The sequence below is a fragment of the Rhinolophus sinicus genome, linkage group LG06, assembly GCF_036562045.2.
Source record: "Rhinolophus sinicus isolate RSC01 linkage group LG06, ASM3656204v1, whole genome shotgun sequence".
NCBI classification, from domain to species: Eukaryota; Metazoa; Chordata; class Mammalia; order Chiroptera; family Rhinolophidae; genus Rhinolophus; species Rhinolophus sinicus.
In genome coordinates this window covers 18,818,365-18,845,456 of record NC_133756.1, presented here as the reverse complement: position 1 = coordinate 18,845,456, position 27,092 = coordinate 18,818,365, and the positions used below count along the sequence as shown (strand labels likewise).

The following is a 27,092-nucleotide window of genomic DNA, read 5'->3' as shown; positions in this document are numbered from 1 at the left end:
CTAAAGCAAGAATATCTGTTCTTACTACTTCTATTTAGCAGTGTACTTATCCTATCCAGTGCAGAAAGGCAAGAGTAATGGCACAAAAATCAGAAAGAAGTAATGCTAATTCTATTCACTAATCTAAAATGAAACATACAGATATAAATCTAATAAGTATAGAAATTTTACAATGAAAATTATAAAACATCTTTAAAGACATTAAAGAAGACCCACATGTGTGGAGTGATACACTATGGTCACAGATTGAAAGACTCAGTATTTTTTTTAAGGCCATACTTTCAAATTTATCTATAAACTAAACTTAATCCCAAAATCCAAGCAAGTTTTTTGAGGAAACTACATCGCTCATCAAAAATTATATGGAGAAGTCCAGGATGCAGAATAACCAAACATTTTTTTTAAAAGAACAAAGTTGAAGATCTAACACTATTTAATCTCAAGATGTATTATAATAATCAAAACAGTGTTCTGTCATCAGAGGGATAGATGCATATATTGATAACTGATTTTTGACAAAAATTCAAAGTGCAGAAAATTTGGGTCTATTTCTGGACTCTATTCTATTCCATTTATCTATTTGTGCATCTTTCCAGCACTAGCACACACTCTTGATTGATATATAGTGAGCTTTGAAATCAGATTGTCCAACTGAGTTCTTCATTTTCAAGAACAACCAGGAAACTATCTACAGATTTGGAAACAAGGCACACCATCTTTCACAAATAGCTGTTCTCCTTTAGAGAATCAGTGTCTGCCTTGCTCCTGGTCTCTGGTAGAGACTAGGTGAGTGATAACGAGACAGTAGGTGAGCATAAAGATCTACACTGGCTCATGAAACAGCTGATAACTGATCAGAATCTTGGAATGAACAAAGTAGGAAAATTAGTGGCAGGCAGTCTGGAAAAGTTCATGCGTGAATGCTCTCATAAGGAGCACAAAGTATGAGCATATTCATGAATTATTTGCATGGTCATCCAAGCTTCCTATTGCAGAAGAAGCCCTCAGTAATCAAGTGGACACGGCATCCCACCCTGTGGATGTCAATCAGCCTTTTCTGTGAGCAACCCTGGTATTTGTTTAATGGGCTCAGATACAAAACAGCCATGGTGGTGGGGTGTGGTCTATGAATGAGCTCAACAAGATGGATTCTCCTCCCCACAGTTTCTGCTTACGGAAACCACTGATTGCCCAACTGCTAATGGCAAGGATCAAACATTAAGCCCCATGTTTTTTACTCTTTCCCCGGATGAGAAACTATTTTCCACTAATTGATTATATTGGACCTCTGCCACCATAGAGAAAAGGGCATTTTGTCTTCACTGGATGGGATAATTATCCTACATATGTGATTGCCTTCATCGACTGCAATGCTTCTGTCAGCATCACCAAGAACCAATTTATAATATGCCTTATATGTAGTCATGGCATTCCATACAAAATGGTTTCTGGTTGAGGAACTAAGTTTACCATTTAAAAAGTGCAGCAATGAGCTCCCACTTATGGAACTGACAGATCTTACTATACATTCCTTTACACAGTAGCAGCAGGTCTTAGAGACCATTAGAGTGGCCTGTTGAACACTCAGATGTGGTGCTAGCTAGAAAGCACCATCTGCACGGCTGCAACACTGCCCCATAAGGATCAGTCCATCTCTGAATCAATGACTTATGCGTGGTGTTTTTAATTCCGTTGCCAAAATGCGTAGGCTCAAGACTAGAGAGACAGAAGTGGGAGAGGTTCTGTTACTACCGTACCCAGTAATCCATTCATTATATCTTTGCTTCCCATTCCCATAATTTCGGGCTCTGTCAGTTTAAAGGTCTTCTCAAGGGAGGCATAACTTCATAAGAGTGAGCAATATTTGCCTGGTGACAAGGATGCATAGACGGCCACCTGGCTAGTTTGGGTTCCTTTTGCCATTGAATCAACAGGCACATAAAAAATGTATTGAAATCCAGTTATCAAAAGGAAATAGACGTTATCGATTCAGAGAGAACTATGTCTAGAATCCAGGGGATTCTCTTGAACATACCTAATTACTTCAAGTTCAGTAGTAGATGTTCATTAAAGACCACAGTAATGTAATAAAGGCAAGAACACTAAAGATTCAGATGCTTTAGGAATGAAGATTAGGGTCTCCCCACCAGGTAGAAAACCCCAATATTCTGAGATGAATGAAAAGGAAGCCTAGGTTAGGTAGTGGGAAAAGTCATAAATATTATTTATAGCTTTGTAACTAGTTACTGACTTGAGGACTAGAATAGCTGTACCTATTTTCTCCCTTGGTGGGGTAGTATTAGAAGCAAACGCCACACAATTTTCTCTTGGGGGACTAGGTAATAATGTAGTTGAAATACTGGAGGTCAGAGTTTATCAAAAGGCTCGCTATTCTAAAAAACATGCCCTTATTTTATTATATATATGCACACACACACACACACACACACACACACACACACACCCATATATCTCCACTAGGAGAGCATGAATGTGTCCTGTCTATAGTGGCCTGCCTCTAAATCATCACACTGTGACACACTGACACCTGGCCTTTTAAATTTCTGAAGATGGCAGCACCTTAAATCTGAAGGAGACCAGTTTAAATGACACTGAGCATAAGGAAACATCAGAATGAATCGTTGTCCTAAGGAGGAATAAGTATCCCTTGCTTTTATCCTGAATGCACACTTCTCTGCATTTCATGTTTCTATTAGTGCCTGTAACATATCTGACAAAAGAGAAGGCAAACTTGTTCTCTGCATTTACTTTTCCCAGAAACGATTTGCCTTTGAGCTCAAAATATGACTGAAATTGTTTAGCTCTGTGAGCTTTCCCCAAATGGGCCAGTAGCAAACTTCCCTTAGCAGGAAACAACACAGTAAGGAAAATTAAATTTTTTAAAAAGAATTACAAAATGGAACCTGGGAATGGCCACTGCTAGATTGGAAGAGGAGGATTAACTACTCACCTGTATATAACTTAATCCATTCAAAATTTGAACAAGTCCTTGCTCCCTCCATGCTCCCAGAAACACCACCGCTGCTGCTCTATAATGAGAACAGAGCGAGGCAGAACCGCACTGGCAACCAGCTCAGTCGCAGTGGATGATTCAAATGAGCAGACTCAAGTCAAGCCAGGGCAAGTTACCACCAGCAATAGCACAGCAGCAGAAATATATCTAACTTTCAGCCAAACTCCTAAAGGAAGGAAATTCCCTGTCAAATATCACCTCACAAAATTCAATTTGGTAAATATATTTGTTTTGATAATGCTCTTTCTTCTGTAATTGCAAGTATCATCAATTATCATTGTTTTCTGAGAAACCTTAAGAAATTAAAATAACCCTCACATTTGTAGTGAAGAGGGGTTACTCAGAGAAGAGACTTGAATCTGACCCTTTGGTAATTATGATTAAGAGGTTGGGAGAGACAAGGTATTTTGTAAGTTAGAGCCCAGAGTGAGGCTGTGACTTCTCATCAGACACTGAGGGTGGGCACTGCGCTTGCCCAGCAGGGACTCCCATTATTCATGCTTTAGAGCCCCTCAGTGCATGACACGGTCACACCATTTTCCCCTTTTGGAGCTTGGACCAGTATCTTGCTTGTGTCCATCCAGGACCATCCAGTCTCTCAACAGTGACTTACTAGAGATTTCTAACGCAGAAAGCCCATCAGGCTCTAGACAACAGCCATCAACAGTCCCTGCTGCATAGAACCAGAGCCCTGTTGGGAATGAGATCAGTGCAGCATTGGTTATCACGACAAAGCACGGAGGGAGTTTAGGACTACATCTTAATGAGTGTAAAAGGTCAGTTCTAGTAGAAAAATGGGTGAGAAAAACTGGAGTATAAAGGTATGGTCAGAAATTGGTATTTTATACTTTACAATTTCAGATAGGTAGAGCAGTTTTGCTTGATGACAGGAGAGGTCTAAGAAGGCTAATAAATGACAAGTTTTGATCACTGATAAAATTGCTGTCTTACTGTGAGAACCACATGGGCTTGTTAGCACCCCTGCCCACCCATTCTCCCCACTCCTAACATCTTGACATCATTTGAAAAGAAATTGGTGTTTGAAAAAGAAGCATACTGTCTAGGTTTTCACACTGAGGAGATAAATCTGTGTGGTAACTGACTTTTGGCAAATTATCTCCAAGTAAATTGAGAAAAATGTGGGCTCATGCTGTCACCAACCAATCATAACAACTTCTCTTCTTTTGAGGGAAGAAGTACAGTGGAGGGACAAGAGGTCAGTAGTGTTTGAGAAAATTTTCTTTTCATGGAAATCACAGGAATGGGCTTCTTAAGCAAGCCTTTTTTTCTGGCTGAACTATAGAAAATGAGTTTGTGGTAAGTGACGGGGGAGTTTTCTGGAACATGCTTCCCTCTTAAACTAATAAGATACAGGACGTTGCTGTGGTATGAGTGGCCAAAGAGGAGTTCAGGTAAACGTTTTTGGAGTGAAGGTCAAAGAACTTTTAAACCAAGAGTGTTGGATGGTTTGTCCTTATGTTCATTGGAGCCTCATATGGTTATACAAGGACCTGTACTGAATGAAAACATAATTGCTAATAACGCCTATGTATCATGTGCCTACCATTGGTCTCACAGCTTTAGGTCTTTTATACATATTGGCATTAGTTCTGACAACTACCCTTCCAGAGAGCTATCACTGTCCCAAATGCATAGGCCAGAGCTAGACACTGTTCCCATGAATGAATGAGGGGAAGTGATGCGGAGGTTGGTAGAGGACAAAAGTGAGAAACATAGCAGTAGTACGATCTTGGTTGGACAGCATCAATAACAAAGAAGGATGGGTTTGTATCTGATAAGAAAAGAATATGACTTCTGAGCAAGTATATGGGAGGCGTGCAAAATGCGGACGCTGCTTCCTGGCTCTGTGGTTTTTGTGGGAGAGAAAAATCAATTACTGACAGTCACTCGGTGGGAGGTGGTTTCCATGGGGGTTGCGTCAAGTTTTCTTTAGGGGAGTGTATTAGTCAAGATTTTCCAGAGAAACAAAACCAATAGGATGTACATATATATAGAGAGATTTATTTCACCTTATGCAATTGTGGGGCAGTCAAGTCTGAGACATGTAGGGCTGGCCAGGAGTGTGGAAACCCAAGGGAAGAGTTAATATTGCAAGCTTGGGTACAAAGGCAGGATCACTTCTTTTGCAGGGGACCTCAGTCTTTTCTCTTAAGGCATTTAACCGATTGGATGAGGCCTACCCACATTATTGAGGGCAATCTGCTTTACTGAAAGTCTACTGATTTAAATATTAATAAAATCTTTAAAAATATCGTTAGAGCAGCATCTAGACTGGTGTTTGACCAAAAACTGGAAACCGTGACCTACCCAAGTTGACGTAGAAAATTAATCATCACAAGGAGGAAAAAAATAATTATATAAATAAGGTAAAGATATGGGATACAGTGACTGTACATAGAATGAGCATCCTGGGCCAATAGAATGGGGGAAAAGGAAGAGTAAAAATGTAAAAGGATGTAAGAGAAGAAGAGCTAGCAGGAATGTGAATTTTGAAGTGACCTATAATGGCAAAGACAAGAATCTGGTGGGATTGACACTTTTCAAAGGGAAGACCAGAGCTGGGGAGGTCTCGTGCTGCGGGCGGCCCAAGCAGGTGAGCAGGCTGAGTCTCTCTCTCGCTGTTGAAATGGAATGCTGCTGGACTCGTTCTGATTTCTTGGTGAAGATCTTCTCTTACTTAGGAGCAGAAAGAGACGAATCACCTTAGCTATAAGTCCATGTCAGTCCCTCCCTGTGGTCAGGAAGCCCAAAGCTCTGTCAAGGGACTTGAGAAAGGCACAAGCCTTTCTATGCTGCTTGAGCTGAAATACTAGCTATCCCAGCCTTTTCTCAATCCTTCAACCCACACTTTCATATGTGCATGATCAGATTTGAGGTGCCTTTGAGATCAGAGTGGGGATGTCAAACATATCAGACACTCTCCATTTTCCTAGTTTACATTTCTGAAGCTCACCCAGGCCACTTCTCCCCAGTCAGAACTCAACTGGCTTCACAAGTCTTGCCTAGAATTAGTTTACAATCGCCGCCCCCCCACTGGAATTTGGTCTGCTTGTTGTACCTGCCTGGCATCCCACCTGTGGTCATCGCTTCTGCCACGGTCCCGCCTCCTAAATTCCTGAGAATGACTCTCCAGCTTTGCCCCTTGCCTTGGCCCAACTCAGCTTTGTTCCAGAGAGAACTTCACGCATCACCATGGAGCATATTCTAAGCACTTTCTGAGAGTATTGCTGAAACAGCTTTAGGTATGGAGTCTCATACACAGCAAAACAAAAGAAAACAAAACCCAGCAATAACAAAATCTCTCTGACCTATCTGCTCTTTGGGGCTATTTTAGCTGATTCCCTGAGCTCCTGGATCCTGAACCCTGGCAATCTGCTGAATTATAGTAACTGTCTGCTCACCCTGCCACATCTGAACTAGATCATAGACTCTCCTCTTACTTACTTCCCGGATTCCCTGTGAAGGGGAACTCCACAGTCTGATGTCCTCATGGTCTGTGTGATAACACCCCACACACCTTGTGAAGTTAATGTGAAGTGACAGATTGAGTCACACTGGCCTACGTTATAATGCTGCCTGCTTTTGCTCACTGTGTGCTACATGCCCTGAAGCCCGACTTTATAAAAGAGAAATATTAATTCTGTGCTCAAAATGTTATTGTATATATTAAATGGAACTAAGTCTCATGTTTGTGAAACCACACCGTTAAACAAAGGTCGGTTCTGAGTTTATGAAATGTGAATGTGATGAATATGATGTGACTTTGACATCCCACTTGCATTTATCTGGGACAAGAGAAACTTAAGAACCATGATCGTACTCACTAATCAGCTAGAAAAGCTTGAGTATCATAGCCTTTGTGCAAACATGGTCACTCTGCACAAACATGGAGGGATACACCGTTCATTTTGCAAAAGATTTCTTAAAAAGGCAAGTTCTTTCTTTTGCAATTATATCTCATAAGATATTAAACATCTGTCAAAACAGCTGAATCTGGGGCATGTTGGAGAAATAACCCTGTTATTTCTTTGCCCACTTTGTTACTCCAGCTGAGTTCTTGTTCCTCTGAGAGCCAGAAAAGGAAACGTTTTTGAATATTTAAGGAGAAAAAGGAAGAGTGAGAGACACACCACTTCTCTTCCACGGCCTTCAACACATTTCCTTCCTTAGTAGATACCAATGACACGGCAGACAGTTAATAAACGGGAAGAGTAGGAGTTATAGTTTCCACAGGCCATCTGCAGATATGCGTGGAATTACGTGTGTTATCTTTTTATTTATTTTTTAAGGAGCGCGCAGCTCACAGTGACCCATGCAGGGATCAAACCGGCCACCTTGGTGTTATTAGCACCACACTCTAACCAACCGAGCTAACGGGCCACCCCCGTGTGTGTTATCTTAAGTAAGACTTTTTTTCTAGCTGAAATATCGTAGAAGATGGGATTGTAGATGGGGAGTTTTAAGACAAATGGCAGAAACTCCTTTGCCAAATAGGAGCTTAGACTCAAGAGAGGTTGTAAACAGAAAGCCTAGGAGAGAAGCCAGGTCATTCCAGGATGATACTCTAGCAACCAAACAGAAAATAGAAAGAGTAATTGACAATAGCATCTACCTTCCCTTGCACGCCATTCCATTCTTTAGCTATGCTGTTTGATTCCTTTAGTTCAGATCTCTGCCCTGGCTCTGCCTGAAATCCCATTTTCTCTGGTCTAGGCTACTGCCTGGTTTTAACTGATCTGGATAGGAAATGGGGGGCAGGAAGGGGAGGGGAATGGCCAAAATGAAAACAAGTCCATGTCTTCATAGGGCTTTTCATTCAAATTAAACAATTTTGCTTCTCTCAAGCAGATGTAGTTTGGCGTCATTTTAAGCAAGTGTTTTACACTTTCTAAACCCTCATTTACTTATTACTAATGTGGTAAAAAATAAAATAGCTCACCAACCTACCTTACAATCATGATGGTCCTTAAAGCAGGCTATGTGAGAGAGCTTTGGGGAGAACATAGCAAGGGACACATGGTGAGTCACTAAACGGATGACAATATTCCTGCCTTTATACAATATAAATTCCAGAGAGCCCCTTCCATCCAGAGATTTGTCTTTCCTTCCCAGATTCAACCAGAATGTCTGGGGTCTAGTACTCAGCAGCCAACAAGACTCTGTCATACTTCTTTGTTTTTTTTGTTTTTTTACAAAGTGAAGGGCATCTGTTGAAGCTTGAATTCATAGGGAAAAATGAGGAATTTCAATGGAAACAGATGTAATTTGATAGAAAGTCCCAGTCCTTGAATACAGCAAGCACAGAACAAAGGGAGGACATCTAGAGAGAGGGTTCAAACAGGTCACTTGGACTTGCTTGGTCCCCTAGAAGACATGGTAACAGATTATGGGCACTATTGTTGGTGACAAGAGGGCAGAATCCAGGAGCAATTCTCATAAAGGCTACCACGTCCTACATTACAAAGACTTGGAATATGTAGCTAATAATATGCAGTATATGGGGTCGGACAATTAAGTTTGCGAACTCATCCTAGAAAAAGTGCTACATACGTCACTGCTGAATATCACTATGGTCACCTTCAAAGTATGCCCCTTGGGAAGCTATGCACTGACACCAGTGCCTAGTCCACCCTTCAAAGCAATTTTGGAACTCTTTCGCTGGAATGGCCATCAGTGCTGTCGTCGTATTACAATTCATGTCCAGAATGTTGTCAAAATGTCTTCCTTTCAATATTTCTTTTATCTTTGGGTAAAGAAAGAAGTCATTGGGGGGCAGATCAGGTGAGTAGGGAGGGTGTTCCAATACAGTTATTTGTTTACTGGCTAAAAACTCCCTCACAGACAGTGCTGTGTGAGCTGGAGCATTGTGATGCAAGAGTCATGAATTGTTGGCGAAAATTCAGGTCGTCTAACTTTTTCACGCAGCCTTTTCAGCACTTCCAAACAGTAAACTTGGTTAACTCTTTGTCCACTTGGTACAATTTCATAATGAATAATCCCTCTGATATCAAAAAAGGTTAGCAACAGCATTGCAAGAAGTTCACGAACTAAATTGTCAAGTCTCGTAAGCAGCCGGAGGCCAACTTCTAGGAGAACTGACAGAGACAGCAGTTTAGGATCAGAAGTACTATCTCTATCAGGGCCGATTAGAGTCAGGCAGAGACCCTATTCCAAAGAAAACAGGGTTCCAGGCAGAGCCAGGGTAAAAATTAGAACTAAAGAAATCAAACAGGGAATTTAAAAAAATAGAATGGAGGTACAAGGAGAGGTAGATAGAATTGTCAGTCTTTCCTTGTAATGCGCGACCTGATCTTATTCTTAGCCTCACAGAACCAGTCAACAAATACCTCTGTCATCATGTATTTAGGGAGACTAAGGCCCAGAGAGAAGCAATGATGTGTGAGGGGACACAGAAAGGCTTTACAAGTCATATCTGAATACTGTGGAACTTGTAAGATGTATGTCACACTAGGCTTAAGCAGTAGCATGGACAGACTGCAAACTCCCCAAAGCAATCGGAAGTCTCCAACATTCACCCTCTCAATTCCTGATCCACTTCCCACAGCAACAAAGTCATCAATGGAGGCACTGACTCAAGAAACAGCAGATGTGGGGACAGAGCTTAAGGCCTTTGACATTAAAATCCCAACTACGAACCAGAAAGTTGGGGACAGTAATCATGGGGGCTTTGGTTAATTGGTGAGGAGAAAAGGAGGTTACAAGTTGGAGTCTCCCTCTTTAACTCAAGAGTGGGGACTTATACCAGTTTGGAGGCACCTTAGAGGTCCCAAGCCAGTATCTGGGAGCATAAAGTCGATATAGGTCTCATCTGGCAGCCTCAGAAATAAGAGCTGGATATAACAGAATGGGACAAGAGATTTACTGAACGTACATGTGGTCCAGATCGCGTTCAGATACCTTCTCTTCCCCAATGTCCTGGGTGAAGTGTCCTTGAACCCTAACTAGTTCCATATTTTGAGGAAGTCCAAAAACGTCTTCTAATTTCCATAGAAGCAATATATTCATGTCAACTGTGTCTCTAGGCCCAACACCCAAGCATTCTGTCCTTGTGTAGCTTCCATATCAAATCAACCAAAATGCAGACATCTGTGACTTTAATAATTTCCAGAAGAAATGGAATATTCCAAGCATTTGTAATATTATTCTCTGCTTTACCAATGACTTGGGATTCGTAAAAGTATTATATGACTCATGACATGACATGATACTATTATAATGATCACCTTTCCTTCTTCCCTTTTCTTCCTCTCCCACACAGAGAAAATACTTAAACCTTGTCTATTATGTTTTATTTTCTCACCTTTCTCAGAAGTCTCGGCACTAGCTAAAGCCCAGGCTTGTCAGTATTTGCCTACCTCAAGATGGTTTTAAAAGGCATAGTTTCCAATAAGAGTAGGATGTTCTCTGAGGTACGATGATAAAACCTCTCACCACCAGCAAAAGAAAATACTTTCTACTTAATTACTTTTTCCTGAAAATGATATTTATAACTTATATAAAAAATTTTTATCAGAGTTTGGCTAGGTCACGTACAAGAGTACTGGAAATAGATGAGGAGAACCAATCCCTGGGCGAGGCAGCAATTTTGGCACAGATAAGATGAGTCACACAAACTCAGCTTGGCAGATTGTAATCTCCAAAATATAATGTCATGGGGCATTATTTCTGGAAGGAGAAGACTGCATACCAGACCAGCCTCCTGTCCAAAAAGTCTGTGAATTATGCGTTCATTCCATTGTTTAAGTGATAGTTTTAAATAAGGGTGAAAGTCTTGTTGGTGCAGAGATAAAAGCAGAAAGAAAGTCAGGCTCCAGAGGGCCCAGAAGCAAAGGTAGGGACGCAGCCACCAAACCATGGACCTCAAACAACTTGTGAAAACTTGACAAAAGCCTCATGCAAGAAGAGCAAAGTTTATAGAGAAAACAAAGGCAGGCACTCTTTGTCAATTCAGGCTGCTGTAACAAAGCACCATATACAAGTCGGCTTATAAACACCAGAAATTTATTTCTCATCGTTCTGGAGGTTGGAAGTCTGGGCTCAGGATGCCAGTGGTTGGGTACTAATGTAATGAGGGCTCTCTTCCAGCTTGCAAACTACCATCCTCTTGTGGCATCCTCACATGGTAGAGTTAAGGTGAGAGGTGTCTCTTTTATAAGGGCATTAATCCCATTTGTGAGGACTCCTCTCTCATGATCTAACTACCTCCCAAAGACCCCACCTCCTAATACAATTACATTGGGGGGGGGGAGGGTGTTGGATTTCAACATACGAACTTTGGGAGGACACAAAAATTCAGCCCATTGCAGGCGCTTAGATAGAACATATCATTGGACTTCGTTGCACACCCTTGATACACACAAAGATGATGAAATAGGATCGGGACATATAAGATTAGCATATATAACTGTATGTGTTATGAATTTGATGTCTTTGTGCTAGACACCTTTATCATTATGTATCATTATGAAATGTTTCTCTTTATCTCTACAAATGCTTTTTGCCTTATGATCTATGTTGTATAATCTTAGAATAGCTACATTCGTTTTCTTTTGGTTACCTTTTTCACAGGCTATCTTTATCCATTCTTTTACTTTTAACCCATTTTGTATTCTTATACTGAAAGTGTGTCTCATGGAAGAAGCATTTTAAACTTATTTCTAACCGTTGTGACAACATTATTCTTCTATTTGAAGCATTTACTCCATTTATTTTCATGTAATTACCAATATAGTTGAGTTGCTATCTACCATCTCACTATTTATTTTCTATTTGGTTCATCTGTTTTATGGTCCTTTACCTCCTTTCTTTTCTTCTTTTTAATGAATCAACATTTTATTTTTTATTTGTGGTTCTTTTGTTAATTTATTAGCTAGACAATGTTCCTTTTTCCTTCTTTCCTTACTTCTTGTGGATTAAACGTCTTCATTTTACTTCTCCTTCTATTAAAATTTTAGTTTTACACTCTATTACTATTTAGTAGTTATCCTAGAGATTATATCATTCATCCTTGATTTATTACCACAATACAAAATATTACTTTTACCATTTCCTAACAGTGCTTGAAATTTAGAACTTTTAAATTTCATTTACTTCCTCCCACCTTTTGCATTATTATTTTCGGCCATATGCTACTCTATAATACATTTCAATTATTGAGTCATAAATATCATTTACCCGTGTATTTATCTTGTCTTTTGTTCTTTATTCTTTCCTGCCTTTTTATATTTTCAATTGGGATCATTCTCCTTCTGCCTGAAGAAATCCCTTTAGTGTTGTTCTTAGTGTAGATCTGCGAACTACAAATTCCCTCGGCTTTTACTTTTCAAAAAATGTTTTATCCTATTTCCTGAATAATATTTTTACTGGGCATAGAAGTCTAGTTATAGGTTGTGTGTGTGTGTGTGTGTGTGTGTGTGTGTGTGTGTGTGTGTATTGCAGCACTTTATAGATGTTAATCCACTGACTTATGGATTCTATAGGTTCTGTTAAGAAGTCGTCTGTCAGCCCTTGTACCCTCAAAGTTAATTTGCCTTTCTGGATACAAAAAGGGGTAAAGAGCTATTTTGTAATAAGTTGGAAGGTTTTATTATCCTTGTGAAATCAGGAAACACAACGAAAAGTACAATGTGATACCTCAAAAATATAACATTTCAAATCAGGGTGATACATCAGAGAAACTCCATTTTCTCCAATGGACAATAAGAGTATAGCGTTTGAATAGCTCTATTCATGCTTTGATAATCTTTATGACAGAGCTTCCTAATTACCCCTTAGCTTCCATAGTGGCCAGACCAGGCAAAGGGGGTGGACACCCTGGGCTGGTCTCTTCTTGCCAGAAGCTGATCTGAAGCCCTTAGATGGTGGCCAATGCAGAGTGGGGACTGACGGTAGCCCTACATCCCCACAATCCACTGAACAGGTCCACAATTTCTCTGTCACCTGCAGAGTAGACTACTACCAATGATGAACAAAAAACCCTCAGAGCTGCAAAAGGGGTTCCTTTTTTTTTCCATTGGGGAATATTGGGGAACAGTGTTTTTCCAGGGTGTCAACTCATTGTTTTTTCAATCTAGTTGTGGAGGGCATAGCTCACTGACCTGTGTGGGACTCGAACCGGCGACCTTGGTGTTATAAGCACCGTGCTCTAACCACTGAGAAAACCGGCCACCCACTGGTGGCTCAGCTCCAACCTCAAGCCACTGTTTTCAATCTAGTTGTGGAGGGCGCAGTTCACTGGCCCATTTGGGAATTGAACTGGCAACCTTGTTGTTAAGAGCTTGCACGCTAACCAACTGAGCCATCCAGCCGCCCAAAGGTGTTCTTTTTTAGTTCTTCAGGAGTGAGGCATGTAGCCTGAGGGTTGACCATTGGGAGGAAGGATGGGCCACTAGGCCATATGGAGGTCCTAGTGGTCACAGCTTCACATGGTGGCCCCAAATTTCTACCTTGACAAATTTCATGTATTCATATTTCTTAACATTTTACATCTGAAATGCTAAGGTGAAAAAAAAACTATCAGTGTATCCAAAACACCATTAATGAAGCAAAAATTCTGTCAAAGTGAGAAAAATAATTGCAGTAAATATGATTTTTTTTTTTTTTTAAAAAAAGGTGCTTGACTTCAATATGGTGCGATAAACTCTACAATGGGCCCCAGTGATCTCCACCACTTGGTATTCACTCCCTTGTGTAACCCCTCCCTTTGAGCGTGGGCTGGCCTATCAACTGACAGATTATCAACCAATAGATAACCTCAGTGTTTAGGGCATTTCACTTCTGTGATTGGTTATGAAAGGGTCTGACTTCCCTTTTGCTAATGCATTCTCTCCCTTATTGGCTTTTATTGAAGCAAATTGCCATTTCTGGAAGGATCATGTGGAAAGGAACTTAGAGGGGCCTCCAGCTAATTGCCAGGTGGGAACTAAAGCACCCAGTTCAACAGCCCTAAAGGAGCTGAATGCTGCCAACAAACACATAAGGGATTTTGGGAAGCAGATCCTTCTCCGTCGAGCTTCAGGTGAGACGCTACCCTGGCTCTTACCTTAATCAGAGCCTCATGAGAGACCCTGAAACAGAGGACCCACATAAGTAAGCCATGGCCAGATTCCTAACCTACAGAACCTGTAAATAATAAATGTATGTGGCTTTGAGCTGCCAAGGTTGTGGTAATTTAAAAAGTTAAAAAGTTAATTAACACATGCAATGGGTAAGAGCCCTTGCACATACGTCAATAAGAAAAATGCACGTCTGAATAGAAAAAAAGATGGCAAAAAAAAATCAACAATTCACAGAAGAATATACATCAAAACCTTAAAATAGTTATGCTTTGTCCCCTAATTTCCTTATAATACGGATCAGGTTTGAAGACAGTTATGTTGGGAGATATTAACTACAGTATTTATAATGATAAAGGTTTAGAAACAATCTAATACTCTCCTATAATATATTCTCATAATCCAAGTATTTCTCTAATATTGGGCTCTTTTCCCCCTTATGTGACATGAAGTTGAGACAGACAGTTCAGGTGCAGTATGATGACTCCATTAAATCACCAGGAATGAAGTTATTCTTTTTGCTTTGTCCTCCTGAATCAATTGGCTTTCATCCTCAAGGTCACCTCATGATCATTGATGACTTCTAGAGCTCCAGCCATTGTGTTCTCTTTCCAAGCAAAAACAATGAGGAATAGGGGAAAGCTTAAATGGCACTTGACAGCAAGGGCAGGCCTCTTTAAAAAGCTTCCCTCCAGCCCACCCAATATCTCATTTGTCACCCCTTTTCTGCAAGAGATGCTGTGGGTTATAGTATTTTAGCTCCCTACAAATATATCAATCAGGGCCAAGTCAGGGGGCTGAAACCACTCCAGATATTCAAGTAGGGTAATTTTAACATAAATTATTGTTGCCTAGGACAATAGAATTGTGGCTAATTGCTCAATAAACTCTGTGATATTCAGAAGCAGTAGGTACAAAAGAGCATCACCTAGGCTCTAGGCTAAGGAAGAATGGGAAATAAAGACACTAAAGAGTGAGAGTGTTCTACACCAAGGTAAATATTTACATCTCTTTGAAGAGGGCATGGCTACCAAATATGCATACGTTCTGCCTTTGGCACCCAAACTTGACAGAGGAGGTTGGCCGATTCTGGTCTATAGAAGTGGCCCAGTTCTAATGAGAATGTGGGAAGTCTGGAGATGCTCTGTAGACGTTTCCCAGTGTTTCAGAAGGATGGATGAACCAGAACTGTTCTGTAGTGGTGGCTGCTGTTGCCAGAGGGCATTGGCAAGCTGGAGTTTCTCAGAAGTGGCTGCTGGTGAAAAGATTGTAATCTGCAGACACAGCTGGAGCTGATCTACATGGATATTGCTGCTGTTGGGTGGAGTTTTCTATAAAAGTGAATCAGGTCAGGTTGATTCATAGAGTTGTTGAAGTCTTCTACTGATTTTCTGATTACTTACCAGTTATTGAGAGAGGGAGCTTTGAAATCTCCAAATAAATATATAAATTTGCCTATTTCTCCTTTCAGTTCTATTAGTATTTGCTTCAAGTGTTTTAAAACTGTGAGTACTTAAAATTTTTAAATTCTTATGTCTCCTAGTTAAATGTTCCTTTTACAATTATGAAATGATTTCCTTTATTCTATGTAATATTCTTTGTTCTGAAATCTATTTTGTCTGATACTAAAATAGCCACTCTAGCTTCCTTTGATTAAAAATAGCATCATATCTTTCCCCACCCTATTACTTTGACCTAATTGTGCCCTTTTATTTAAAGTAGTTTCTTGTAGGCAGTGTATAATTGCTTTTTTGTATCTGACAATCTCTGCCTTTTAATTGAGGTGCATAGACCATGTACACTTAATGTCATTAGTGATTTGATGGAGTTTAAATCTACTACCTTGCTAGTTGCTTTTATTCATCCCATTTGATCTTTTTCTTTTTAAATGTAAACTTACAAATATGCACAGAAATAGACAGATTAATAAAATAAACAACTAGGCCTTCAGAGAAAGTATAGTCCTGTCGTTGTCTTTATTTTGGATTTCTAGCCTCTAGAAGTGTGAGAGAATAAATTTCTGTTGTTCTAAACCACATGGTTTGTGGTACTTTGCAATGGACATGCTGGGAAACTAATAGAGACAAGAAGTTTTTTAACTTGTAAAATAATATCTATAAAAAACTTACAGATAACATACTTAACAGTGAAAAACTGGATGCTTTCTCTCAATATCAGGAACAAGGCAGGGAGGTCCCTCTTCCTACTCTATTCAACATGATACTGGAGTCATAGCTAATATAATAAGACAAAAAATGGAAAAGAAAGTAAATGTGTACATATTGGGAAAGAAAAAAATAAAACTGTCTTTGTTTGCAGATGACATCAATGTCTATGTACAAACCCCAATTAAATGACCAAAAACTCATGAAACTAAAAAAATGATCATTGCAAACTCACAGGATACAAGATTAATATACAAAAGCCAATTGTTTTCATATAGACTGCAAAGTTTGAATGGAATTTGAAATTAAAAACACATCACTTAAAATATTTAAATAATAATAAATACTTAGATATAAGTCTAACAAAATATTTGTAAGATATATATGCAAAAAAGAAAAATAAAAGGATCTAATACCAATCCTGCTCAAACTCTTCCAAAAAATTGAAGAAGAGACTGTACTTCCTAACTCATTTTATGAGGCCAACATTACCCTGATACCAAAACCTGGCAAGGACAGCACACACAAACAAAATTACAGACTCTGATGAATACAAATGCAAAAATCCTAAACAAAATTCTAGCAAATCGAATGCAACAATGCATTAAAAAGATTATTCATCACGACCAAGTGAGGTTCATCCTCAGGGCACAAGGATGGTTCAACATACAAAAATCCATCAATGTGATATACCACATAAACAAAACAAAAGACAAAAATCATATGATTTTATCAATTGATACAGAAAAAGCATTTGACAAGATACAACATCCATTTATGATTAAAACACTTAATAAAATAGGTATAGAAGGAAAATACCTTAACATAATAAAGGCCATATATGACAAACCCTTAGCTAATCTCATACTTAATAGTGAAAAACAGAAGCCCTTTGCTCTACTTTCAGGAATACGACAGGGCTGTCCCCTATCACCTCTGCTTTTCAACATAGTGTTGGAAGTCCTCAGCAGAGCAATCAGGCAAGAGAAAGAAATAAAAGGCATCCAAATTGGGAATGAAGAAGTTTAATTGTCACTCTTTGCAGATGACATGATGCTATATATAGAAAACCCTAAAGATGCCACCAAAAAGCTATTAGAAATGATAAACAAATACAGTAAAATTGCCGAGTACAAAATCAATGTACAAAAGTCCACTGCATTCCCATATACTAACAATAAAATCTCAGAAAAAGAAATAAAATAAGAAAACAATTCCTTTTGCAATTGCAGCAAAAAAGAATAAAATACCTAGGAATAAACTTAACCAAGGATGTGAAAGACCTATATGCTGAAAACTATGACATTTTTAAAAGAAGCTGAAGAAGACACAAAGAAATAGAAAGACATTCCGTACTCATGGATTGGAAGAATCAACATAGTTAAAATGGCCATATTACCCAAAGCAATATACAGATTTAATGCAATCCCCATCAAAATCCCAATGGCATTTTTTAAAGAAATAGAACAAAAAATCATCAGATTTGTTTGGAACCACAAAAGACCCTGAATAGCCAAAGCAATCTTAAGAAAAAAGAACAATGCTGGAGGTATCACACTCCCTGACTTTAGCTTGTACTACAGGACTACAATAATCAAAACAGCATGGTATTGGCAGAAAAACAGACATATAGACCAATGGAATACAATTGAGAACCCAGAAATAAAACCACATAAATATGGACAGATAATTTTTGACAAAGAAGCAAAAAACATACTATGGAGAAAAGACAGCCTCTTCAATAAATGGTGCTGGCAGAATTGGAAAGCCACGTGCAAAAGAATGAAACTGGACTGCTATCTGTCACCATGTACCAAAATTAATTCAAAATGGATCAAAGACTTAAGCATAAGACCTGAAACAATAAACTGCATAGAAGAAAACATAGGTACTAAACTTATGGACCTTGGGTTCAAAGAGCATTTTATGAACTTGACTCCAAAGGCAAGGGAAGTAAAAGCTAAAATAAATGAATGGGACTATATCAAACTTAAAAGCTTCTGCACAGCAAAAGAAACCATCGACAAAATAAAGAGGCAACCAACTGAATAGGAGAAAATTTTTGCAAACAGTGCCTCAAATAAGGGATTAATAGCCAAAATATACAAAGAACTCATGCAACTCAACAACAAAGAAACAAACAACCCAATTGAAAAATGGGCAGAAGACCTGAAGAGACATTTCTCCAAAGAGGACATACAAATGGCAAATAGACATATGAAAAAATGCTCAACATCACTAATCATCAGAGAAATGCAAATCAAAACCACAATGAGATATCACCTCACCCCAGTCAGAATGGCTATCATCAACAAGACAAATAGTAACAAGTGTTGGAGAGGCTGTGGAGAAAAAGGAACCCTCATACACTGTTGGTGGGAATGCAGACTGGTGCAGCCATTATGGAAGGCAGTGTGGAGGTTCCTCAAAAAATTACGAATAGAATTGCCATATGACCCAGCAATCCCTCTCCTGGGTATCTACCCAAAAAATCTGGAAACATTTATCCATAAAGACACGTGTGCTCCAATGTTCACTGCAGCTTTGTTTACGGTGGCCAAGACATGGAAACAACCAAAATGTCCTTCGATAGATGAATGGATAAAGAAGTTGTGGTATATATACACAATGGAATACTATTCGGCGATAAGAAAAGATGATATAAGAACATTTGTGACAACATGGATGGATCTTGAGAGTGTAATGCTGAGCGAAATAAGTCAGACAGAAAAAGCAGAGCACCATGTGATTTCACTGATATGTGGTATATAAACCAAAAACAACAAAAGAACAAGACAAACAAATGAGAAACAGAAACTCACAGACACAGACAATAGTTTAGTGGTTACCAGAGGGTAAGGGGGGCTGGGGTGGGAGATGAGGGTAAGGGGGATCAAATATATGGTGATGGAAGGAGAACTGACTCTGGGTGGTGAACACACAATGGTATTTATAGATGATGTAATACAGAATTGTACACCTGAAATCTATGTAATTTTACTAACAATTGTCACCCCAATAAATTAAAAAAAAAAAAAAGAAAACTACAAAACTGATGAAAGCAATCACAGGGGTAAATTGAAAGATATTTCATGTTTATGGACAGAAAGACTCAATAATGTTAAGATTTCAATTCTTTCTCTATTTAATCTATAGATTAATTACAATCCTAATCAAAATCTCAGCCAGCTATTTTGTGGATATTGATAAAATGACTCTAAAGTTTACATAGCAAGACAAAAGACTTAGAATTGTCAACACAATATTGAACAACAGAATCGGAGGACTGACATTACCTGACTTCAAGACTTACCATGAAGCTACAGTAATTAAGACAACATGGTATTATATGATCTCACTTATATGTGGAATCTAAAGAAAAGAATAAATGAACAAACGAATCAGAAACAGTCTCAGAGACATAGAGGAAAAACTGAGTGTTGCTAGATGGGAGGGAGGGTGAGGATGAGGGAGAAGGTGAGGGGATTAGAAAGCACAGTCAGTAACCACAAGATTGCCATGGGGTTACAAAAGTCAATTTGGGGAATGTAATCAATAATGTTGTAAAGATTTTGTAGGGTACCCGATGGACACTTGTCTTATTGGGGAGATTCCTTCATGGACGTTGTAGGTGCCTGAGCACTGCAGTGTACACCTGAAGCTGAAGCTGAATAATAATGAATGTCAACTATAATTTAATATATATATAGTCACAGGACGTGGAGTACAGCATAGGGAATAGAGTCAGTGGAATTGTAATAGCTGTATATGATATCAGAGGGGTAGTAGATTGGGGGAGGGGGGTTATCACTGTGTGAGGGGTATAAATGATAAATGTCTGTTACATTGTTTTGTACACCTGAAACTAATAAAAGAAAGGAAGGAAGGAAGGAAGGAAGGAAGGAAGGAAGGAAGGAAGGAAGGAAGGAAGGAAGGAAGGAAAGAAAGAAAGAAAGAAAGAAAGAAAGAAAGAAAGAAAGAAAGAAAGAAAGAAAGAAAGAAAGAAAGAAAGAAAGAAAGAAACTGTGGTACATTTATACAATGGAGTATTACTTGGCCATAAAGAAGAATGAAATCTTACCATTTTCAACAATATGAAGGACCCAGAGAACATTATGCTAAGCGAAATAAGTCAAATGGAGAAAGACAAATACCGTATAATCTCACTTATAGGTGGAATCTAAAGAATAGAATAAATGAACAAACTAATCAGAAACATTTTCAGAGACATAGAGGAAAAACTGAGGGTTGCTAGATGGGAGGAGGTGGGGATGAGGGAGAAGATGAGGGGATTAGAAAGCACAAATTGGTAACCACAGGATTGCCACTGGGATATGAAAGACACTTTGGGCGATATAATCAATAACGTTGTAAAGATTTTATAGGGTATCCGATGGACACTTGTCTTATTAGGGAGACCACTTCATGGGTGGTATAGATGCCTGATCACTGCACTGTCCACCTGAAGCGGAACAATAATGAATGCCAACTATAATTATACATATACTCCACAAAAAGTGGAGTACAGCATAGGGAATAGAGACAGTGGAAATGTAACGGCTGTATGTGATGTCAGAGGGGTAGTAGATTGGGGGAGGAGGGGTTATCACTTTGTGAGGGGTATAAATGTCTGACTATTACATTCTTTTGTACACCTGAAACTAATAATAATTTTTTTAAAAAGTAAGCTGGTACAAAAAATAAAAAAAGAGACAACATGGTATTAGTGATTAGTGATTAGTGATGAGATTAACACATCAATTGGATAGAGACTCAGAAATAGATTCATACAAATATTGTCAACTGATCATTGACAAGGAAGTAAAAGAAATTCAATGGAGAAAGGATAATCTTTTTTGGAACACCATGATGTCCATGTACCAAACAAAAAAAAAAAGAGAGAGGGAGAGAGAGAAAGAGAGAGAGAGAGAGAGAGAGAGAGACAAAAAAACCTACACACAGACCTTTCACTTGTCACAAAATTAACTCATAATGGAGCATAGACCTAAATATAAGAATATAAGATGCAATGCTATAAAATTTCTAAAAAAACAAAAGAGAAAAATCTATGTGACCTTGAGTTTAGCAATGAATTTTTAGATACAATGTCAAAAGGGTATTCCATGAAAGAAATTTTGATAAACTGAGATTTATTCAAATTTAAAACTTCTATGCAACAGACATGGTTAAGAGAATGACAAATCAGAGAGTGGGAAAAAATATCTGAAAAACAACTACCTGTTAAAAGATTTGGATCCAAATATTGAGACTAAAAATAGAAAACAAGCACCCAATTTCAAAATAGGCAAAAGATCTGGACACCTCTTCAAAGAAGATATACAGGTGGCAAATAAGCACATACAAAGATGCTAATGTCACTAAGGAATTACAAATTAAAACAACAATGAGATACAATTACACAGCTATCAGAATGGCTAAAAGTCCCAAAATTGACAATATCACATGCTGGTGAGGGTGTGAAGTAACAAGAAATCTCATTCATTGCTAGAGGGAATGCAAAATGGTATAACTACGAGTATATGTATATTTTGTAATTTTCCATGTACTATGGAAAATTATAGTTATCTCTTTGACATTCATCTCTAGCTTAATTCCTCATGTGATTTCAATCTTTTGTAATTTGTTGAGACTTGCTTCATGGCCCCCTGGCAAATTTTTTGTGAATACTGGAAAAGAATATATATACTCTTTCCGACAAGAAATCTGATGCTTATCTACTTATCTAATATTTTTCTTTTGTGAGTCTCTCTCTCTTTCTCTGAAAATTTTAGAATTTTCATTTGATCCCTGCTGTCCTAATTCTAATGGTATGAAACCCTATAATGCTTTGCCTTATCTTGTCCTTATTTTTATTTATCTTACTTGATTGTCTCAATTTCAAACTTCATTTATCCATTTTACTCTGATAAATTCTCTATTCTTTTCATTTATTTTTTCTTTTAAATTATTTTCACTTTTGAATAATTTTCTCCCCTTGAGTTTTCCTCATCTCTTTTTGAACTCCTGTTTCTCAAATGTTGAACCTCCTAAATTGTCAAGGCAATCTGGCACACTAAAGCAGCAACATCCAAGAACATAAACTCCCCTGCTTTTTCTTTAGTTTGCAGTTTTAATGTCAAAATGAGGTCTTAAAATAACTCTTAAACAAAAATGAGGCAGCTTAATGCTGTAAAAACATTAGTTCTTTGCCAAAGGTTATATTCTTCCATCCTGGTGCTGTCACCACCCGCCAGCATCTTCTTTCAAGATCCGTTTTTTATTTCACAGCGCCACCTACCGGTGGCTCGTTGACTATCCAGGTATGGTTTACAGCCTAAATGTATAACCCTGTCAAACAAGAGCTCCACTGTTGTTTCACCTGCCTGAACATGCTGAGCTAGTCCCAGTGTTTTCTGTACTTCTCGGCTGATCTTGGAGAGGCAATACTGGAACTCCTCGTTAGTCGTTCTTGCTTTTGCCACGGGTCTCACAGCTCCTGTCGTGGTGGTTGCAGCGCTTTGTCAGGGAAAGGACGCCGATGTTAAGATGAACACCGCATAGTGGAGCGCCACGTGCATACACTCGGCGGAGAGGGTTTATAACCGTAATGTGGGAAAGGCTTAGATCAGTCACTGCAGTGACCCTGGCAGAGCCCGTCCTCGTCTCCCAGGAGGACCAAGGCTGCGTTCAGGTACCTGTTGATCTTGTGAACACCGTTCCGCGTGACCCTCCAATCGGTGGGCTGGGCCTGCTCCTGTCACCAGAGTGCGGCGGTCAGGACCAGGAGGGAGGAGAGCGAGCACCTGCCTCTACCGGAGTCTGGTGGGTCCCACCTGGTCCCCGGAGCAGCACAAGGGAGCATGCCCCCATGGCACCCCTCAGCACGCCCTAGTCAGTGGCATGGGCCCTGCGCTCAACCCTTACTTAAGTCTATCTATTTCCCCTACTAAAATGTAAGCTCAAGGGCAGGTATTTTGTTTGTCTTTCTCATAGCTATACCCTCAGTACCTCTACCAATTCTTATAACATGAAAGATGCTCGGGTATTTATTGAATAAAGGCATAATCATGAGATACTGGGCAGGGTGGGGAGAATGCTCCAGCTCAAAATTCAACTAGCCCAGGCTCCGCCCCATTCCCAGAACTTCTCATCCAAAATTCAACTTCACTCACTCTTCTCCTTGGCAATAGAATCGAGGATGATAGGATCTCTCTTTCACCAGCCTTTACTTCACCTCCAGTTCCTATATTCCTAGTTTGTTACATCTCTTTGGTACGTTACACTGTTTGGGTACAGTGGGTACACTGTTTCTCATGATCTTCCAACCACGGTGCTTATGATTGTCATGACCCTGCATACCTTCATCCTGTCACCTATCTGTGTTTCACAAGATTAGAATAGGTAAGAGAAAACAAAAAGTAATGAATATGGAATTGAAGACAAATTTCCTCTGCTTGTCACTTGAGACAAAACAGGTACTTTACCCCTGGGCAGGGCTCTGCCAGCATCTTGTCTCTTCACAGACTCATAGCCCAAGACCTGACCCTCAGGGAGGATCCCGAGAGCATGGGAGTCACTGTGACATTGGGACTGTCTCAGGGCCTCTGTGTCTGCATCTGTATCTGCCTGAAATATGTGTAATACAGGACGCCAGACTGTTTAGCCTCAAGCCCAATCCAGGCTAAGAGGGGGTATACATGACTGAATTCATAATAAATAAGATAAAAACATGTTTGTCCTCTGATATTTTATTAACCATAAGTGGACATCCCAACCTACAGAAACACAATGAAGAGAAGCTGGAGGGTGTTGGACAGAACCACTGGCTGAGTTCCTTTGAAAGCTAAGCTGTAAAAGTTATAAAAGTACATGAGTGCCACCTGGAGGTAACACTAGTACTGCAGACTTTTTAGAGGCTGCTCATGCAAAGCAGGTCACAGGAATTTGTTCCCAGAGGTCCCTAATTATCACTGCCCGATGGACATCGTTATATGCTACGTGACATAAGTCAGACCGAGAAAGACAGATACCAGATGATCTCACTTATATGTGGCATCTAAAGAAAAGAATAAATGACATCATTACTACTGCCAACGAAAGCAGTGGCACGTTTTTTCACATCTTGAGTCAAAATCTGCCTCCCTAATCACTGCAGACCAGTCACCTCCCCTTCCCTGATAGTTCTTGTATGTTTTCTTTATCATTTAATCATTCCCAAGACAGAGCACTATCTTCAACAATTTTTTAATTCAATAAATGCATTTTATTGAGCTTGTATATATAAGATACAATGAAAGCTACTAACTTGCACAGCATATGGAGAAATCATATTTTCCAATCTCAGGGTAGGCAGTCAGCACTTAGTCAACAGATATTTTTGAACATACTCTTTGTGCCAGACTGTGCTGGTAATGGGACTGTCTGCTGATTCATGACAAGTCAGCCCCTGGCCTGGAAGAAACTTTATGCAGCCCCTTCCTGCTCTCAGGGGGAGTACCTTGTACAACATCTCTGAAATGTGTTCCCCGACCTTGTTAGAACAGGATCCTTGAGAAAAGCATGTCCCATCATCTCCAGGACAACAGAACATTTGCAAGTCACCATGCAGTGCAAATCATAGGTTTGGGAGTCAGTGAGATGCACTCTTGAATCCTACGTAGCTCTGTCACTTATGGACTGTACAAACTACTGAACCTCGGGCTAATTACATCTGAGACTTGATTTCCTAGTTTGCTAGATGGAATGATAATGCCTGCCTTATGGTCTTATGGTCAGGATCAGCAAGAGTGTTTGTTATTTATATATGACCTAGCACAAGTCCTGAAACCAAGAAGGCACTAAGAAAATATTAGCTTTTACTATCAGTCTGACAATAATAAGCATTCTAACTTAATAAGATTAACTTGCCAACCTTGCAAAATTGTTGTGATAATTAAATTATGTACATATGAATGATAGACTGCCAGGTGAGACAGAACTTAAGATTTTTTCATCAAGAGAAGCTGCCAGTAGCTTCTGTCTGACAAACATTGTAAGTTTTATCACCTGAAAGCAGATCTTGGCTTTTTCTCTGAACACTTCAGTAACACCACTTAGTTAATACAAATAAGAGACCACAAAGTACACACTGAGATGTGGAATAGGTGTAACAGGATTCTTTGAGGCTTACAAAGATTGTCCTTTGCAAACCCTTCCAAGATCTAGCTACTTAGGATAAGGGACTAAATTTGCACAGGGTTGAGGAATCTCTAAGAAGAAAAGGGATTACAGCCAATCTCTCCCCTTTAGACAATCAACAAGATTAAAATCTCTTTGATAGATTGAGTTCACTTGGAAGCATCACCAAACCCTTTTACTATATGATGTTCTTGGAAAAGTCAAGGAAGGTGGATATTATAGGCAGGTAGGCCTTGAGTAATTAAATGAGAAGTAAAAGCCTTGTAACCTTGTTTTTATGCCTCAGACTGGTGAAGGGGGTCATTCAAGCATTGCATCTGGAATATGGTAGCACTCAATCAATAGTGGTTCTTAATACTGATATTGTTCCACATGGTTTCTTGCTAATCGAAGCCAGAGCCGTGTCATCTGGCAGCAGCCTCATCTGGGGCCCGTTAGCAACCTCTCTGTGAATGCTCGCTCAGTGGCTAGGCCAGAGCCCCCTTAGGATTGGGGGAGAGACTGCAAAGCAGGGGGGCCAGGCCAGGCTTCCAGACACAGACCCAGCTCAGAATTCTAAAATATTCTTCACATACTTCTCTCTTTCGGTGCATGGTTTTCCCTAGCAGGGAGACATTAGAGAACTGCCTCAAAATAATGCTTGCCCTTTGAACATTTCTAATAAGAACAACTTGCTCTAAGTGGCGTATCTAAAGAGGACTGCCCAAGTTGCAGATGGTTTTTCCTTTTCCCCCACTAGTGTTATGTTTCTTGCACAGTTCAGCGTAGAATAGAGGGAGAACAAACAGGGGAGGGAATGAAGTAATAGTTCTTGTGGATGTGACAAAGTCCAGAGGCCTTGAATCATCTCTTGAGTGTGTTGCATTTTCTCTCCCAGTGGACTTCCTGTGTTTGCTACATGAATAATGCACTTTTAAGCACTTGAAACCACACAATGGTAACCTCAACAAAATGGCAATGGGAAGGTAAACTGCCATTACTAATTTGCATCTCAATAATGCAGCTTTCTTTATAATGCACACTTAATTACATTAGAGGCATGGGAAATAAATCATATTCCCGTGGCTTATTGTTGGGATTACCTTCTAAACACAAATAGTCAGATTTATCTTTAGGTTTATTGGTGACCAATATCCACCCATTGTCCTAATGGTGCAATGCCATCATTTACTACCACGGGATACAAATTTAATTTAGTTCAATTCTTCAAAAACAATCTCAGAATCACAGGCATTGGGAACTTGAGGGACCCAGAAAATAACCCATGTCTTTCTCAGCCTTGGCAGCTTACTGTAATTACCTGGGGGGGTGGGGGGGGGAGGGTGTTAAATTAGCAACGCACTGACCCACCTCAGACCAATTAAGTCAGAATCTCTAGGGAGAGGGCCCCGTTATCAGGATATTTTAAAACTTCCCAAGTGATTAATAAGTGCAGCCTCGAATGAATGCCGCTGATATAAATCAGCCTCCTGATTATGCAGGCGAGGCTGAGGCCCTGCCACGGAGGGCAGCTTGTGTGGGACTCCCAGGGGTCGCTGGGAGAGCTGCAACTGGAGCCCTGGGCTCTGCCCCAGTTGGCACGCTTCCCAGCTGGCTGCCCTGCCTTAGCAACTCTTTGCT

General features: G+C 39.6%; 1 protein-coding gene across 1 annotated transcript in view; it reads right to left on the bottom strand.

Moving 5' to 3' along the window:
• The window catches only part of LOC109434145 (selection and upkeep of intraepithelial T-cells protein 1), a 52,436-nt gene extending 29,279 nt beyond the window's left edge, over positions 1-23,157 (bottom strand). The window contains 3 exon segments of the mRNA XM_019710869.2: positions 22,594-22,757; positions 22,759-22,868; positions 22,870-23,157. Coding sequence (XP_019566428.2) covers positions 22,594-22,757; positions 22,759-22,868; positions 22,870-23,157 — 562 coding nt within the window.
• Between the last annotated feature and the right edge of the window lie 3,935 nt (positions 23,158-27,092).